General features: G+C 49.2%; 1 protein-coding gene across 10 annotated transcripts in view; it reads right to left on the bottom strand.

Moving 5' to 3' along the window:
* The window catches only part of acadvl (acyl-CoA dehydrogenase very long chain), a 142,613-nt gene that overhangs the window by 17,578 nt on the left and 107,750 nt on the right, over positions 1 to 17,285 (bottom strand). For 6 of the 10 annotated variants that reach the window (XM_072258535.1, XM_072258534.1, XM_072258538.1 and 3 more), the window contains one exon: positions 14,000 to 14,072. The exons of 2 other annotated variants lie outside the window; for them this stretch is intronic. In XM_072258535.1, the coding sequence (XP_072114636.1) occupies positions 14,000 to 14,072 (73 nt within the window). Of the gene's footprint in view, positions 1 to 4,756; positions 4,940 to 5,414; positions 5,568 to 13,999; positions 14,073 to 17,285 lie in introns of those variants that run through there. 2 more of the 10 variants (XR_011886058.1, XM_072258541.1) reach the window with 2 other exon arrangements.

Here is a 17,285-nt window from a genome sequence, read left to right as displayed (position 1 = left end):
CCTTGCACACTTTTCATCCGTGCTGGGTTGAGCGTTGAGCTAGCAACTTGGCCTCGTAAAAATAAGAAAGCCTGCTAAAAAAAATGCCGTCATGACAGCGTCCCGATGACTCCATTCAGAGTTAAGGGCTTTCTTCTTCTTCCTCCCCTATATTGGTGACACCAATGCTCCCGGGCGATTCCAGAGTTATTGAACATGTCAGCCAATGCAGTTACTTTGAAACTGCTGGAGTTTGGGGAGCAAAATACCTTCGCTTGGTTCATACAAGCGGAGGCTTAATTTGCACTTTGAGAAATCTCCGCTAACACCACCAAATATTTCTATGTGGTAGCTTTGCTCAGCAATTCCACGGCTGTGAGGGTGATGAGTCCACTAGAATATCCACCTGAACAAAATAAATACCAATTGCTGAAAACTCTTCTTTTACAGACTTTTGGACTATCGGAGTCTGAGCGCACCAAACAGTTGCTCTCCTTGCCCGGCCTCAGCAGTGCTCGGCCATCGGAACTAATGGACCACAAGGTGTCTCTCCTGGGAAATCACCATCCTTGTTTTATTGTTAAAGAACTCTTCACGCAGCAAAAGCTTGATCCAGTTTGCATAGCCCTGATGGACTTCAGAGAGCTTGATAAAATGGCTGATAGTCTACACTCAGCTGGGCAGAGGTGCTTCATTCCTCCTCCTTTCTCTACCTCAATAAGCCTGGTCAGCAAGGTCCCCAGCATAAGGACATCCGTGGCTGTGAAACAGATGATGCTGGGCCTGTGCTCTTAACGTGCTCACTTTGGTATGAATGCTAGGAAGTGTCGACCGTATTGCAGCTTCGACGGTACCAGCACATTGGGACACCTGAGGTCTGTAAACACCATGGGTTCCAGCTGCCACGGCCTCCTACTGTTCATTACGGACATCCTTTCAGGGCAATGCTTCCTGTGTGACATGGATGCTCAAGTGAGTGCTGCCAGCACCGCCTATTGGTGAGAAGGCAAAGAGTGAGACACCTTGCTGAAGATCGCCAATGGCAGCAAGATCAGACCTATGGGACATGATGGGTGACACTGTGCTTCAGTGGGTGATGTTACACATGGAACTTCTTCCTGGCAAAAGTGGCTAGACCTCTGCTCGGTGCAGATTTCCTTGTGCTCGAGGACATTTAGTGGTTCTTAAGAACTGCCGGCTCATGGATGTCAAGGACCTTGGGTCGTTACCCTGCTCCCCCAGTAAGTTCTTCACAATGACTCTTGTCAAGCGCATGCACTACCATATGTGAATTTACTGGACTGCTGGGTGAATTCCCAAACTTCACCAAACCCACATTCTCCACAGGGAGGGGGAATGTGGACTCAGACTATGAGAGGCCTGTGTCGGGCATTTTCTTGCCTCCAAGGCGCAGATTGGAAGTCTGTATGGGGCGCCACTCCTCGCACAGACACTAGAGTAATGTGCGATTAAGTGCCTTGCTCAAGGACACAAACATGCTGCCACAGCTGAGGCTCGAACCAGCGACCTTGAGTTCACTAGACGAACGCCTTAACCACTTGGCCACGTGCCCAACACATTCTCCACAACAGTCACAAAACATGGGGTTGAGCACCACATTCCCACAACTGGCCCACCAGCCCACGCCTGCGTGTGTAGACTGGACCCAGAAGAGCTGGCAACCGTGAAGGCTGAGCTTGCCAACAGGGAAAGACTTGGCATTTTATGCTGTTCGAATAGCCCCTGGGCTTCAACCCTTCATCTGGTCCCCAAGTCTGATGTTGGTTGCCACCCATGTGGGGGTTACCAATGCCTTTATGAGGCCACCTCCCTGGATCATTACCCTGTCCCACACATTCAAGACTTTTCAGCATATTTAGCTGGAAAGTCAATTTTTTCCAAGGCTGATCTTGTTAGGGGCTACATTAGGTCCCTGTGTGCTTGTAGGACATTCCCAAAATAGCTGTGATTACCCCGTTGGCCTCTGAGTTTCTGTGTGTGCCGTTTGGGCTGAAAATGCAGCACAGACTGTCATGGTCCGGTCTGTGAGGTCTGCATTCCAGTTCACGGTCCAGTCCGTGGACTCAGGACTCCGGGTCTTCCAGCTGTCCCTTGTTTTGGCTGAGGTAATCACAGGCATCTGATTCCCATCTTGGGGCTTGGAATACAAGTAGCCTTGGGGACGACTGTGGGCTGCTGGTTTGTCTTGTCAAGGTTCCCTGGGAGTAACCTGCCGGTGGAAGGCTAGAGCGGCCTCTTGCCATCTTTAGGCCTCATTAGAGAACCATCGCTTCATGGAGCCTTGCTGTCAGTAGTTGGAGCTATCTTTGCGGTATGGATTTGGCCGTTTCCCAGGCCAGCTGAGTGGCTGTCAGCCACTCCAAGCTAGGTAGGGATCCAGCTGTTTCCGTAGCCAGCCAAGGTTGCTCACCGAAACTGCGACTCGGAGCAACCCCGATGCAGAGATGGAACTGTCTGTCATTCTTCGGTGTTTGTCTCTACTTGTCCTCGCCTCCATGGAGTAAGTCAGGCAGTTCTGCTGTTGCCCTGCGGGGGGACCTGTCTTGTCTTGTTTTATCTTTGCCTCTGTTGGGTAAGTCCGGCCAATCTGCCATTACTTGACGGATGGTCCTGTCTCATCTTGGTGTGGAGATAAAGTTGCGTCCCGGCTTGTCCAAGTATAAGTCCCGGCTCTATGTCTATGTACTGTCCAGTCTCGTGTTAGTGTCGTGTTTAAGATGAGTCCTGGCTTTTCGAAGGATAAGTTCTGGCTCTATGTTGATGTACAGTTCCAAGTCTGTCTCCGAGCTCCAGCCTCTGAGTTACCAGCCTCCAACCCTCAGCCTCAAGAGCCAAGACCTCAGCCTGCGGCCTCAAGACTCTAGACCCCAGCCTGCGGCCTCAAGCCTCTAGACCCCAGCCTGCGGCCTCAAGCCTCTAGACCCCAGCCATGTCCTGTCCTTGCCTGGTTCTGGGGCCCGAGCCTGAGGCAAGACCCAGGTTCTGGGTCCTTGTCCAGTCTCTGGCTCGGAGCCCAAGCCCAGGGTCCTAGTGCATAGTTCCTTGTCCGGGTTCCCTGTCTTGTCTATGTCCTAGCCTAACTCTGCATTCTTGTCCCTGCTCCTTGTCTGAATCCTGTCACGTCCCTACTCTAGTCTAGTCCTGTTCCTTGTACTTCAGTGTCTGTCTCTTGCATTTGGGTCCATTCCCAACGCCCCCCATTGTGACACAGACTTTCCAATAACTGATAAGACTCTGTATTAAAAGACTAATACTTTCTTTTTGTTTACCTGGATGACACACCAGTGCATCCAAATCTGAACACGTATCTCTTTTCTGCACAATTTTCGAGCGCTTAAGCCAACATGGGTAGATTATTAACCCTGCTAAACACGAATTTGGGTTGTCAACCATTGACTTTCTCGGCCATCACATGGCCACAGAAGGTTCAAAACCCCTCCCTTCAAAAGTAGCCACTGTTATGGATTTCCCACTGCCCCGCACTACTAAAAACTATAGGAGTTTTTAGGCATGGTGAATTTCTGTCACCGTGTCATCTTGTGAGCTGCTGAACTTGTGCTCCCCCTGTATTAAAGGCAATACCCCTAATCACGTGCTTGACTGGTCAGTGAACATGATCAGGGCTTTTGAATAATACCAAATGAGTTCTTTCTGACTAATCCTTACAGGTGCACCTGCTCCCCAATGCACCTATAGCCATTACTACTGACGTCTCAGACTATGCTGTGGGTGCTGTTATGAACAGCTGGTCAGAGGCGTGTGGCAGCCACTCCCCTTCTTCAGTCAGCAGCTCTGTCCCCCTGAAAGGAAATACAGCACATTTGACCTTGATCTTCTCAGTCTCTATCTGGCTGTCTGCTCTATCTTCCAGAGGGTCGCCATTTCACAGCATTTGCTGACCACAAATCCCTCATGCACCTGATGGCCAAAACATCAGACTCTTGGTCTGCATGGCAGCAACGCCACCTGGCTTATATATTCGAGGTCACAACTGATGCACAACATATCAAGGGGAAAATAATGTCATGGCTGATTATCTCACACAGTCAGAAGTTGAGGCTGTACACTATGACTATGTCAGCATGGCATCCGACCAAGTTTCTGAATCAGAGGTTTAGGTTTTCAGAACAGTTACCAGCTTGCAGATGGCTGACATCAAGTTTGGGGAAGCTGGGGTTTCTCTCCTGTGTAATGTCTCAACCGGTCACCCTCGCCCAACCATGCCCACAAACTGGAGGTAGACTATTTTTGACTCCATACATGGCCTCTCTCATCTCGGCCAGAAGGCCTCCAGGAAACTGGTTGCACTAAAGTTTGTGTGGCACGACCTCAGAAAGGACGTGTGTGATTGGATTGTAGCCTGTGTGGAGTGCCAGTAGGTGAAAATTAACTACCTCATTTTTAGGTCCCTGAACAACAGTTTGACCATGTCAATGTGGACCTTGTTGGTCCTCCTCCCCTCCTGTGGTTTCATGTACCTCCTTACCATGCTAGGAGGTCGTCCCCTAGCATCAACAACAGCCATAGACATGGCCCGGGCACTCATTGGTTTAGAGCCCCATTTGATATTTCCTCTGACCACGGTCCCCAATTCGTATCAAACCTCTGGGCTGCGATGGCCCAGAGTCTCGGCATTAGGATACATCACACCACAGCGCATCACCCACTGTCCAATGGCCTATGCGAACAGTTTCAACGCACCTTAAAAGCTGCTCTGAGGGATTTCCTGACTGATGAGCATTGGTATGATCGTCAGAACTGCTCCAAAAGAGGACCTGCAGTCATCTGTGGCAGAGCTGGTATACAGATAGTTGTTAGGAGTGCTAGATTTCCACCTTCCTCAGTAAATTCAATTCCTTTTCACCTATTCCTACTTCCCATCAATGTATACAGCATCTTGGGTTCCTGTTGACTTACATTCCGCCTTGCTTGCTTCTGCCTGCAATGATACATATGAACAACCCCTAAGGCCTGTTTAGGATGGTCCATTCTGCGCTTGCCTTACACCGGCCCACCAAGGTTTGGAGGATTCTGCAACCATGCCCCTGCCATCACAACATGACCATGAGTATGTCAACACACCTCTGGATGAGCCAGAGGCACCTGCTCTTCCTCCACCCTTGGAACATAGGACCCGAGCTGGGCGGCTTGTCCGAGCTTTGGACAGACTGGCAATGCAGGTCTTAATGTTCTGAGGGGGCCTGTGTAGGGTAACTTAATTGGTGGAAATGTACATAACTCACAGGCACCAATATTGAGTTGGGGCTTCACTTTAAAAGGCTGGTCTGAAGTGATGTAATTACGTAAAGAGTTTTTAAGCACACTTCTGTGTTCAGGTTTTGAATTTCATAAAATGTATTACAGGTTTCATTAAATATAAAACGTCTCACTTCTTTTTATTTGCAAAAACTTACAGGTACACTGATTCCTCCTGGCCGCAGACTCAACAATCTGTAGCTCACTGCACCTTCCACATAGGTCACCAATGTACCCTGCTTTGAGACCTCCACTGGGGCCCTCTCACTGCCTAGGGTAAAAGAGTCTGCCATGGTGTTCAGCACTGCCCCCTTTTTTTAAACAAATGTACAAAACTTTATTCACATACAAAGGATAAGGGTTACAATTCATTTACTGAATTCAAATTAAAATACAGTTATCAACATCTATAATGCACTCAATTCCCTGGGGAGGGGGCCCTTATCATCCCTCACTGAACACACAATGGTCTCATTCTCCCTCTCCAAGGACACCTTGGTACTAACGCAGCCCAGAAGAGGGCTCAACAGCCTGCTGCCTGGACCCATGAATGGCTATCTTGGCCAGGCCCAGAAGCAAACTCACTAGGATATCACTGAGTGACCCACACACCACTGTCCCCATACTGGGTGCCCATAAACCAGTAGCACAGGGCTGAAGTGCAGCCAGAACTTGCGAAGCAGGTCTGTAATCTCTCACACTCCATGTAGACACGGTACACTGACTCCTCCTGTCCACAGAAAGGACAGGTGGACGGTGTATCCGCGAACCTGGTCGGGAATCTATTGCATGGTTCTGCCCTGTGCAACATCCTCACTGCCTGATAAGACAGACTACCAAGGTGTGTTCAGATGGCAGGTGAGGGCACTGAAGTGAAAAGTGTGCAAGAGCAGAATGATATAGAACACAGAACATAGAATAGTACAGAACAGTACAGGCCCTTCGGCCCACATTCTTGTGCTGATCCTCAAACCCTGCCTCCCATATAACACCCCCACCTTAAATTCCTCCATATACCTGTCTAGTATTCTTCTGACTCAGGCGGGGTATTACATGCACCAACCACTCTCTGAGTAAAAAACCTTCCTCTAATATCCCCCTTGAACCTCCCACCCCTTTACCTTAAAGCCATGTCCCCTTGTATTGAGCAGTGGTGCCCTGGGGATAGCGCTGGCTATCCACTCTATCTATTCCCCTTAATATCCTGTACACCTCTATCATGTCTCCTCTCATCCTTCTTCTCTCCAAAGGGTAAAGCCCTAGCTCCCTTAATCTCTGATCATAATCCATACTCTCTAAACCAAGCAGCATCCATCCTGGTAAATCTCCTCTGTACCATTTCCAATGCTTCCACATCCTTCCTATAGTGAGGCGACCAGAACTGGACACAGTACTCCAAGTGTGGCATAACCAGAGTTTTATAGAGCTGCATCATTACCTCGTGACTCTTAAACTCTATCCCTCGATTTATGAAAGCTAACACCCCATAAGCTTTCTTAACTATCCTATCTACCTGTGAGGCAACCTTCAGGGATCTATGGACATGTACCCCCAGATTCCTCTGCTCCTCCACACTACCAAGTATCCTGTCATTTACTTTGTACTCCGCCTTGGAGTTTGTCCTTCCAAAGTGTACCACCTCACACTTCTCCAGGTTGAACTCCATCTGCATTTTTCAGCCCACTTCTGCAACCTATCAATGTCTCTCTGCAATCTTTGACAATCCTCTACACTATCTACAACACCACCAACCTTTGTGTGGTCTGCAAACTTGCCAACCCACCCTCCTACCCCCACATCCAGGTCGTTAATAAAAATCATGAAAAGTAGAGGTCCCAGAACTGATCCTTGTGGGACACCACTAGTCACAATCCTCCAATCTGAATGTACTCCCTCCACCATGACCCTCTGCCTTCTGCAGGCAAGCCAATTCTGAATCCACCTGCCCAAACTTCCCTGGATCTCATGCCTTCCGACTTTCTGAATAAGCCTACCGTGTGGAACCTTGTCAAATGCTTTACTAAAATTCATATAGATCACATCCACTACTCTACCCTCACCTATATGCCTGGTCACCTCCTCAAAGAACTCTATCAGGTTTGTTAGACATGATCTGCCCTTCACAGAGCCATGCTGACTGTCCCTGATCAGACCATGATTCTCTAAATGCCCAGAAATCCTATCTCTAAGAATCTTTTCCAACAGCTTTCCCACCACAGATGTAAGGCTCACTGGTCTATAATTACCCAGATTATCCCTACTATCTTTTTCGAACAAGGGGACAACATTCGTCTCCCTCCAATCCTCCGGTACCACTCCCGTAGACAACGAGGACATAAAGATCCTAGCCAGAAGCTCAGCAATCTCTTCCCTCGCCTTGTGGAGCAGCCTGGGGAATATACCGTCAGGCCCCGCGGCTTATCTGTCCTAATGTATTTTAACAACTCCAACACCTCCTCTCCCTTAATATCAACATGCTCCAGAACATCAACCTCACTCATATTGTCCTCACCGTCATCAAGTTCCCTCTCATTGGTGAATACCGAAGAGAAGTCTTCATTGAGGATCTCGCTCACTTCCACAGCCTCCAGGCACATTTTCCCACCTTTATTTCTAATCGGTCCTACCTTCACTAGTCATCCTTTTGTTCTTCACATAATCAAAGAATGCCTTGGGGCTTTCCTTTACCCTATTCACCAAGGCCTTCTCATGCCCCCTTCTTGCTCTTCTCAGCCCCTTCTTAAGCTCCTTTCTTGCTACCCTATATTTCTCAATAGACCCATCTGATCCTTGCTTCCTAAACCTCATGTATGCTGCCTTCTTCCACCTGACTAGATTTTCCACCTCACTTGTCATCCATGGTTCCTTCACCCTACCATTCTTTATCTTCCTCACCGGGACAAATTTATCCCTAACATCCTGCAAGAGATCTCTAAACATCGACCACATCTCCATAGTACATTTCCCTGCAAAAACATCATCCCAATTCACACCCACAAGTTCTAGCCTTGTAGCCTCATAATTTGCCCTTCCCCAAATAAAAATTTTCCCTGTCCTCTCTAATTCTATCCTTTTCCATGATAATGCTGAAGGCCAGGGAGCAGTGGTCACTGTCCCCTAGATGTTGAACCACTGAGAGATCTGTGACCTGACCTGGTTCGTTACCTAATACTAGATCTAGTATGGCATTCCCCCGAATCGGCCTGTCAACATACTGTGACAGGAATCCATCCTGGACACACTTAACAAACTCTGCCCTGTCCAAACCTTTGGAACTAATCAGGTGCCAATCAATATTAGGGAAGTTAAAGTCACCCATGATAACAACCCTATTATTTTTGCACCCTTCCAAAATCTGCCTCCCAATCTGCTCCTCGTTATCTCTGCTGCTACCAGGGGCATATAGAATACTCCCAATAGAGTAACTGCTCCCTTCCTGTTCCTGACTTCCACCCATACTGACTCAACAGAGGATCCTGCTACATTATCCACCCTTTCTGTAGCTGTAATAGTATCCCTGACCAGTAATGCCACCCCTCCTCCCCTTTTACCCCCCTCTCTATCCCTTTTAAAGCACTGAAATCCAGGAATATTGAGAATTCATTCCTGCCCTGGTGCCAACCAAGTCTCTGTAATGGCCACTACATCATAATTCCATGTATGTATCCAAGCTCTCAGTTCATCACCTTTGTTCCTGATGCTTCTTGCATTGAAGTACACGCACTTTAGCCCTTCTACCTTACTACCTTTATACCCTTTATTCTGCTTCTCTTTCCTCAAAGTCTCTCTATATGTAAGATCTGGCTTTAATCCATGCACTTCTTTCACTGCTCTATCGCCCTGGATCCCATCCCCCTTGCAAATTAGTTTAAACCCTCCCGAACAATGCTAGCAAACCTACCTGCAAGGATATTTCTCCCACTCGAGTTCAGATGCAACCCATCCAATCTGTAACAGGTCCCACCTTCCCCAGAAGAGATCCCAATGATCCAAAAATCTAAAACCCTGCCCCCTGCACCAACTCCTCAGCCAAGCATTCAGCTGCCATCTCCTCCAATTCTTACCATCACTATCACGTAGCACTGGCAGCAATCCTGAGAACGTCACCCTTGAGGTCCTGTTCTTCAGCCTTCTGCCTAGTTCCCGAAACTCACACTTCAGGACCTCATCCCGCTTTCTGCCTATGTCATTAGTGCCAACATGTATCACGACTTCTGGTTGTTTCCCCTCTCGTACCAGGACGTTGTGCACCCAGTCAGAGATCTCCCGGACCCTGGCACCCAGGGGGCAACAAACCATGCGGGTATCCTTCTCATGTCCACAAAATCTCCTGTCTACTCCCCTGACTATAGAGTCTCCAATGACGACAGCTCTCCTCTTCTCTGTCCCACTCTTCTGCACCACAGGGTCAGATTCAGTGCCAGAGGCCCTGCCACCGTGGCTCACACCTGGCCGGTCGTCCCCCCACAACAGCATCCAGGACGGTAAACTTATTATTCAGGGGAATGGCTACAGGGGTGCTCTGCAGCACCTGTCTACTCACCTTCGCTTTCACCCCTCTGACTGTCACTCAACAACCTGCTTCTGGCAGCCTAGGTGTGACTACCTCCCTGTAGCTCTCATCTATGACTGCCTTATTCTCCCTTATGAGTCAAAGGTCCCCCAGACATTGACCAAATCAAAAGATCCATCAACAATTGCACTCTTGCTCGTGTACTCTGAGGACCAGAGCAATCTCTCACCTCCAGGGTACAGGTGAAATCACCCGAGGACAACACACTTGCCTCTGTCGATGGAGCCCAACAGCAGAACTAACTTGCAAAACAAATGCACCTCCATCAGGCCAGGCTTAGGGGCAGCAATGTCAACGAAGTGTAGCAGTACACCATCTATGCCCACAGTGAGACGCAACAGTGGCCTGACTCAAACTTGTTTACTTTCAGTACCTGTCTGGAAGGCTGGGGCCAACGATATCGCCACCCCACTCGAACAGAAGCTGAAATGACTGAGGTAGATGCTCCCACGCCAATCCAAGGACCAGGTGGATTCATCTCCTAGAACAGGATGGGTTTCCTACAGGAAGCTCGCTGGATATCTCCATTCCCTGATGACCGAGAGATGATGGAACCTGTAGTAAGACTCCCTACAACTACTGGCAGTAATATTCACTACTGTCATCTTTATGATAGTGCTACATCTTCTTGCCAATGCTCTGGCCATTCGGAGCAGGCTTCCTTACCCAGTGCCTCTGCACCCTTAACACAGCTTTCAGGGGATCCTGAAACAGAGTCACTCCCTCCAAACCACTTCCAAATACCTCCCAACTTCTTTTTAAGGATGCTGTAGACGGATTGCACAATTCCAGGCAAGCCGAACCGCCGCTCAGCGGCTAGTTGGGGTTTATGTTGTCTGTGCTGACAATCAGATAAGAACTCCCGAATTTCATATCAATAGGCACATTTGAATTCAATTCCTGCACAGTAACAGCCCACTGCTGGGATGAGCTCCTCTGCCATCTTGGCATCAGAAGAGTCCTCCTAGTCCCCGTCACTTCATCCCAAATCATCCTCAATGGGCTGTTCCCACTCGCTACCTCCACCACCAGAAAAATCCTCATCCTCCCTTTCCCAAAGCCCACTACCGGAAACATCCTCATCCTGACTATCCCATTCCCCCACCCTCACCCCACAGCCGAAAACATCCTCATCCTCACTGTCCCATTCCCATACCCTCACCCCACTACTGGAAACATCCTCATCCTGACTATCCCATTCCCACACCCTCACCCCACAGCCGGAAACATCCTTATCCTGACTGTCCCATTCCCACACACTCACCCCACTACCGGAAACATCCTCATCCTGACTATCCCATTCCCACACACTCACCCCACTACCGGAAACATTCTCATCCTGACTATCCCATTCCCACACACTCACCCCACTGCCAGAAACATCCTCGTCCTCACTGTCCCATTCCCACACCCTCACCCCACTACCGGAAACATTCGGATCCTCACTGTCCCATTCCCACACACATACCCCAGGACTGGAAACATCCTCATCCTCACTGTCCCATTCCCACATGCTCATCCCACTACCGGAAAAACCCTCATCCACACTGTCCCGTTCCCACACCCTCACCCCACTACCAGAAACAGCCTCGTCCTCACTGTCCTGTTCCTACACCCTCACTCCAGAACCAGAAACATCTTCATTCTCACTGTCCCATTACTACACCTACACCCCACTACCGGAAACATTTGGATCGCACTGTCCCATTCCCACACACACACCCCAGGACTGGAAACGTCCTCATCCTCACTGCCCCGTTCCCACACCCTCACCCCACTACTGGAAACATCCTCATCCTGACTGTCCCGTTCCCACAACCTCACCCCACTATTGGAAACATCCTCATCCTAACTGTCCCATTCCCACACACTCACCCCAGAACCGGAAACATCCTCATCCTCACTGTCCCGTTCCCACACCCTCACCCGACTACTGGAAACATCCTCATCCTGACTGTCCCGTTCCTACACCCTCACCCCACTACCGGAAACATCCTCATCCTGACTATCCCATTCCCACACACTCACCCCACTACCGGAAACATCCTCATCCTCACTGTCCCGTTCCTAGACCCTCACCTGACTACCGGAAACATCCTCATCCTCACTGTCCCGTTCCTACACCCTCACCCCAGAACCAGAAACATCCTCATCCTCACTGTCCCGTTCCTACACCGTCACCCCAGAACCGGAAACATCCTCATCCTCACTGTCCCGTTCCCACACCCTCACCCCACTACTGGAAACAGCCTCATCCTGACCGTCCTGCACCCACATGCACACCCCACTACTGGAGTCAGCATAGTCGAGCAGCCTCACCATGGACCTGGTACCAAGCTCATGAGCAGTCCTAGGGGCAGACACACTATCCCTGGATCGTCAATAGTACCCACGGCCTGTTCCGGGGGAGGAGAAGGCTGGCCACCTACTTGCCACTACTGATCTCTACCATGCCTTATCCCATTGGCCTCCTTGGTCTGAAAGAAGGGCTTGACCCTCCTTGGCTTGCCTACCTCCACACCTGGGTGGCCTTGATCACCCATCCTCGAGTAATACATGCAGCACTCTCGATCTCCTCACCTATCACGACCCAGGCACTCCGCTCCTTCGGGGAGGATGGTGATGCAGTTCTCCGGATCCCATCAGACCCCAGGGACCAATGACCTCCAGAAGGGTAATTTGCTTCTGTGGACTCTACAGTCCAAGAGACCAACCCCATGGACTACCCCCTTGCCACAAGCAAGTGCTGTTCACCAGCATCAGTCCCCTTCCCAGTGGACGTGTGGTCCAAGCACACTACTCCACGCGATGACAAATCAGCCTCTTGTGCAAGCCCCTGTTTGGTAGGGGTACCCATCAAACTAGAGGTTGCAAGCCACCCATCCTCGCCAACCATGTTCTCACCAGGGAAGGAGGGACAGCGGAGGAAGGGGGAACAGGGAGAGGGTGCACGGGGAGAGGCCCTGCAGTGCCCTCCTGTGCCACCCAGGTGGATTTAGTGGCCTGACGTTTAGGGTAATTCTTACAGATCTGCCCAAACTCCTTGCAGATATGGTACTGCCCAATCCCAGCAGATCCAGTAATGCTCCCTTCCACACGACTCATGAAAGTACCCCTCAGCCGTTCCAGCTAAATGAATACCTCACGATGGAGGATATACACATGCCCAAACTGACCCCTGTCTGGCTGGAGAAGTATGCAGGTTACAGGTGACTTCTCTTCACCCGTAGAATACAGGTGAGGGCAGAGGTCTACTTTGTGATGAAGGTGCATTTTATAGCAGGTCACCTTCTGTATGGGGCCTGGCATGGACTCCTTCCACTTTTAACCCCCTGCTCAGGGCTAGGGTCATCTCTCTAGCTAAGGGTACAGGGATATTGCGTTGCATAGTGTTGTTTAGAATTATCAGTCTGAAAGGAGGTGGCTCTACAGGATTCTTCCCACCACAAGCTATGGCTCCTTTGTACGAACTAGGTCCCACCATTTTGGAGCTGCAGCCCACCATGTTAAAGCCCCACAGTCTGAAATCAAAACGTCACTGAATTAACACAGTCACAGCACTTAGTAGACTTTCAAAGAGCAGCTCTGAGAAGAGAGAAAGGATAGGAGTCTCCTCCAGACAGGTAGGAAGTCTGCGTGATGGAACTCCAGCACTGACCTTCCTGCTGCACTGCCAGGTTGCTCCAATGTTCCTCCACCCAAGGATCTGCGCAAAACCCTTCATCCGGTTGTCCCAGGCTGAACACTCCAGGTTGGAGGGGGTTTACTGATATTAACAGTTGAAGAAATCTGTCCCAGCTTCCAGTAAAGGTTGCATATACAAAACTTTGGTAAGCCACCATCCACCATCACTGCTGTGGCCCGATCACAGACTCAACAAAATTCAGCAGAAGAGTCTTCCTCCAAGAAGAAAACTGCAGCATTCCACTGCCAAAGTTGAAGTACCTCTCTCCTGTCCCTTCCTCCATCCTCGTCACCATTCTTCAGGGTTAATTTTGAAAGAAGTCAACTTTTTCAGCGAGCTTATTCTCTCCCACAGTGTGGCCCTCCCTCAGTACTGTGTCTCCCTTAGCATGACCATCCCACAGTAATGCTACCCGTCAACACCTTGAAAAGAAAGGAGAGAGGAAGGGAAGGAAGGGAATGGAGGAACGTCAGGCCTGGGCTTACCTTGACAGTACAACAATCATGGCATATAGGTCGATAGCACTATCTGCCACCCTCTTCAGCAAAAACTGCTCATCTGCAAGAACCCAAGATAACAAAGGATTACAAGCTGACCTCAGCATCCTGGGCAAGGGCCGGTGTGGCTAATGACACTCCACACACTGACCCAGGTGGTCACGTCTCGAATCACCCAGAAGAGACCAGTCACCTCTTTGGGCTTACACTCCTCGCAACACTGATGCAGAGGGCGACTCTGTCTGAAAGCTAGTATTGAGAGAGTCTAGAGTAGAGGGTGTCTGCAGAACCCAGGGAGCCTTCTCACAACGACCATCCCCTCCCCCCCCCCCCCCCACCTCTGCTTGAGGATTTGCTGAGCAGCCCAGTTCACCTGCCCTGGCTGACCCCTGCAGGGAGAAAGGATTGTTCATCCAGAGGTCTTGTTACATCTGCTGTGACCTCAGAAGCAGTGGTAATGGTTGTCTTGTATTTCTGACAGGAGGCTATTCAACTATCAGGTCCAAGCCAGCTCCCAGGAAGCAGTCCCAAGAGTCCCATTCTCCTCTCTCATGATAGGTCAAGTGTTTGGGTAAACAACAACTGTTTATTTCCTTTCATAGATGCTACCTGACCTGCCAAGTTCCTCCACAATTTGTACATGTTGTTTCTCTCCCATTTCCCTGCAACTAATTCTTGTTGACATGTGTCCATTACTTCCCCTTGATCAACAAGTTAAAGCCTGGATTTACTTTATTTCGTTGCACAACTCCATTGGGAAAAATGGATCAATGGTCCAAGATCTTTTTGATGGCTTATCTCCAAAGGTATTCCCTTTCTCCCATCCATTCCTCCCCTAGTATAACCCTGTCAAAGACATTCCCTTTTGTCCCAATCATACCTCCCCTGGTCTCACACTGTCACAGATATCCCTTTCTCCTCTCCTTGCGTCTCCTGCCTGGTCGCACTCTTGTAAAAGATATTTTCTTTTCTCCTGATCATTCTTCTCCTGGTCAGACACTGTGACAGATATTCCCTTCCTCCCGTCTATTCCCCCCAATTTCACTCTGTCACAGATATTCCCTTTCTCCTGCCTCTTTCCCCCGGATTCTCTTTGTCACAGATATTCCCTTTCTCCCGTTTATTCCTCATGGACTCACACTGTCACAGATATTCCCTTTCTCCCGTCTATTCCCACACCAGATTCACTCTGTCACAGATATTCCCTTTTTCCCGTCTATTCCCGACACATATGATAGGTCCAGGACAGGTCCTCTCAGATAGTGACACCCAGGAATTTCAAGTTACTGACCCTCTCCACCTCCGATCCTCCAGTGATTACTGGCTCATGGACCTTTCGTTTCCCTCTCCTGAAGTCTACGATCAGTTCCTCGGTCTTATAGACATTGAGTGAGAGGTTGTTGTTATTACACCACTCAGCCAAGTTTTCAATCTTCCTTCTGTTTGCTGACTCATCACCCCCTTTGATACAGCCCACAACAGTGGTGCCATAGGCAAACTTGTAAACTGTGGTGGACTGTATTTAGCTGCACAATCATCGTTGTAAAGCGAGTAGACCAGGGGGCTAAGTACACATCCCTGCGGTGCTCCTGTGCTGATGTAAATTGTGGAGGAGCTGTTTTTGCCAGTCTGAAGTGAGGAAATCCAGGATCCAATTGCACAAGGGGGTATTGAGGTCCAGGTCTTTGAGCTTATTGATTAGTTTTAAGGGGATAATGGTGTTAAATGCTGAGCTGAATTTGATAAAGAGAATCCTGATGTATGCATCTTTGCTGTCCAGATGTTCCAGAGTTGTGTGAAGAGCCAATGAGATGGCATCTGCTGTAGACCTGTTGCTTCAGTAAATGAATTGGAGCCAATCCAAGTTGCCATTCAGTCAGGAGCTGATGTGGTTCAAACACCAGCCTCTCAGAACAATTTATCACTGTGGATGTAAATGCCACTGGGCAATAGTTACTTAGACAGGTTACCACACTCTTCTTGGGCATTGGTACGATTGAAGCACACACTGCTGGAGTGAGAGGCTGAAGATTCCTGTGAATATATCAAGCAGTTAGTCGGCACAGGTCTTCAGCACTCAGTTGGGTACTCTGTCTGGACCAGATACTTTCCTTGGATTCATTCTCTTGAAGGCAGCCTGCACGTCATCTTCAGGTTCTGACAGCAAAGGATCATCGGGAGACACGGGGGTGCGCGATGGTTCCTCCCTGTTCTGGTGGTCAAAGTGAGCAGAGCAAGCATTGAGCTCATCTGGAAGCAAAGCTCTGCTGTCCCCTATGTCATATGATTTAACTTTGTAGGAAGTTACAGCATTCAAACCCTATCTCAGCTATCGGGCATCTCTTGTTGATTCTCATCATATATAGAATCTCCACTTCACCTGAGAAATGGATTTCTGGAGATCTACACCTCATGTAGCATTCTTGATCTCCAGACTTGAACGCCTCTGATCTGGCTCTCAGCAGGTTCTGGATTTCATTGTTCATCCAGGGCTTCTGATTAGGGAAAACTGTGAACGATTTTCTGGGGACACACTCATCCACAACTGTTTTAAAAAAGTCTGTAACGACCCTGGTGTAGTCATTCAGGTCCTCCGACGAGTTCTTGAACACGGCCCAGTCCACTGACTCAAGGCAATCCTGTAACTGTTCTTCAGCCTCCCATGACCACTTCTTAATTGCCTTGATCCCTGGAGCCTTGCCCTTTAGGCTCTGTCTCTAACAGCAGTGCAGCCAAATGATCCGACTTGCCAAAATGCGGTCTCAGGAAGGAACGACAGGCATTCCTTATCGTAGTGCAGCAGTTGTCTAGTGTGATGGGACCTCTGGTACAACAGGTCACGTGCTGGTATTAACTGGGCAGGGTTTTCTTCAAACACGCCTGGTTAAAGTCACTTGAAATGCATCAGGATAGGCCACTCCTTGTTTGCAGACAGCATTCTGCAGTCTCACTAGTGCTTGCTTATAATTGGCCGCTGGTGGGACGTAAACTCCGGTCAGGATCACAGATGAGAATTCCCAAAACAAGTAGAATGGTCTACATTTAATCGTCAGTTTTTCTAAATCAGGGAACAGGAAATTGACATTGCACCAACGAGAATTGACGAAAAAGCATACACTGCCACCTCTTTCCTTATCAGAATTCGAGGTTGGGTAGCTGCGTCCGGTGCACTCACTGTTAACCAAGTCTCAATGCAACAAACAATTGAGATCCGCCTCATCTGCCTCTGATACAGCAGTCAATCTTATTTTCAAGTGACTACACATTTGCCAAC

This window comes from Mobula birostris, chromosome 5, assembly GCF_030028105.1.
Source record: "Mobula birostris isolate sMobBir1 chromosome 5, sMobBir1.hap1, whole genome shotgun sequence".
NCBI classification, from domain to species: domain Eukaryota; kingdom Metazoa; phylum Chordata; class Chondrichthyes; order Myliobatiformes; family Myliobatidae; genus Mobula; species Mobula birostris.
Note: the sequence above shows the minus strand (reverse complement) of the source record. Positions and strands in the feature narration are given on the sequence as shown.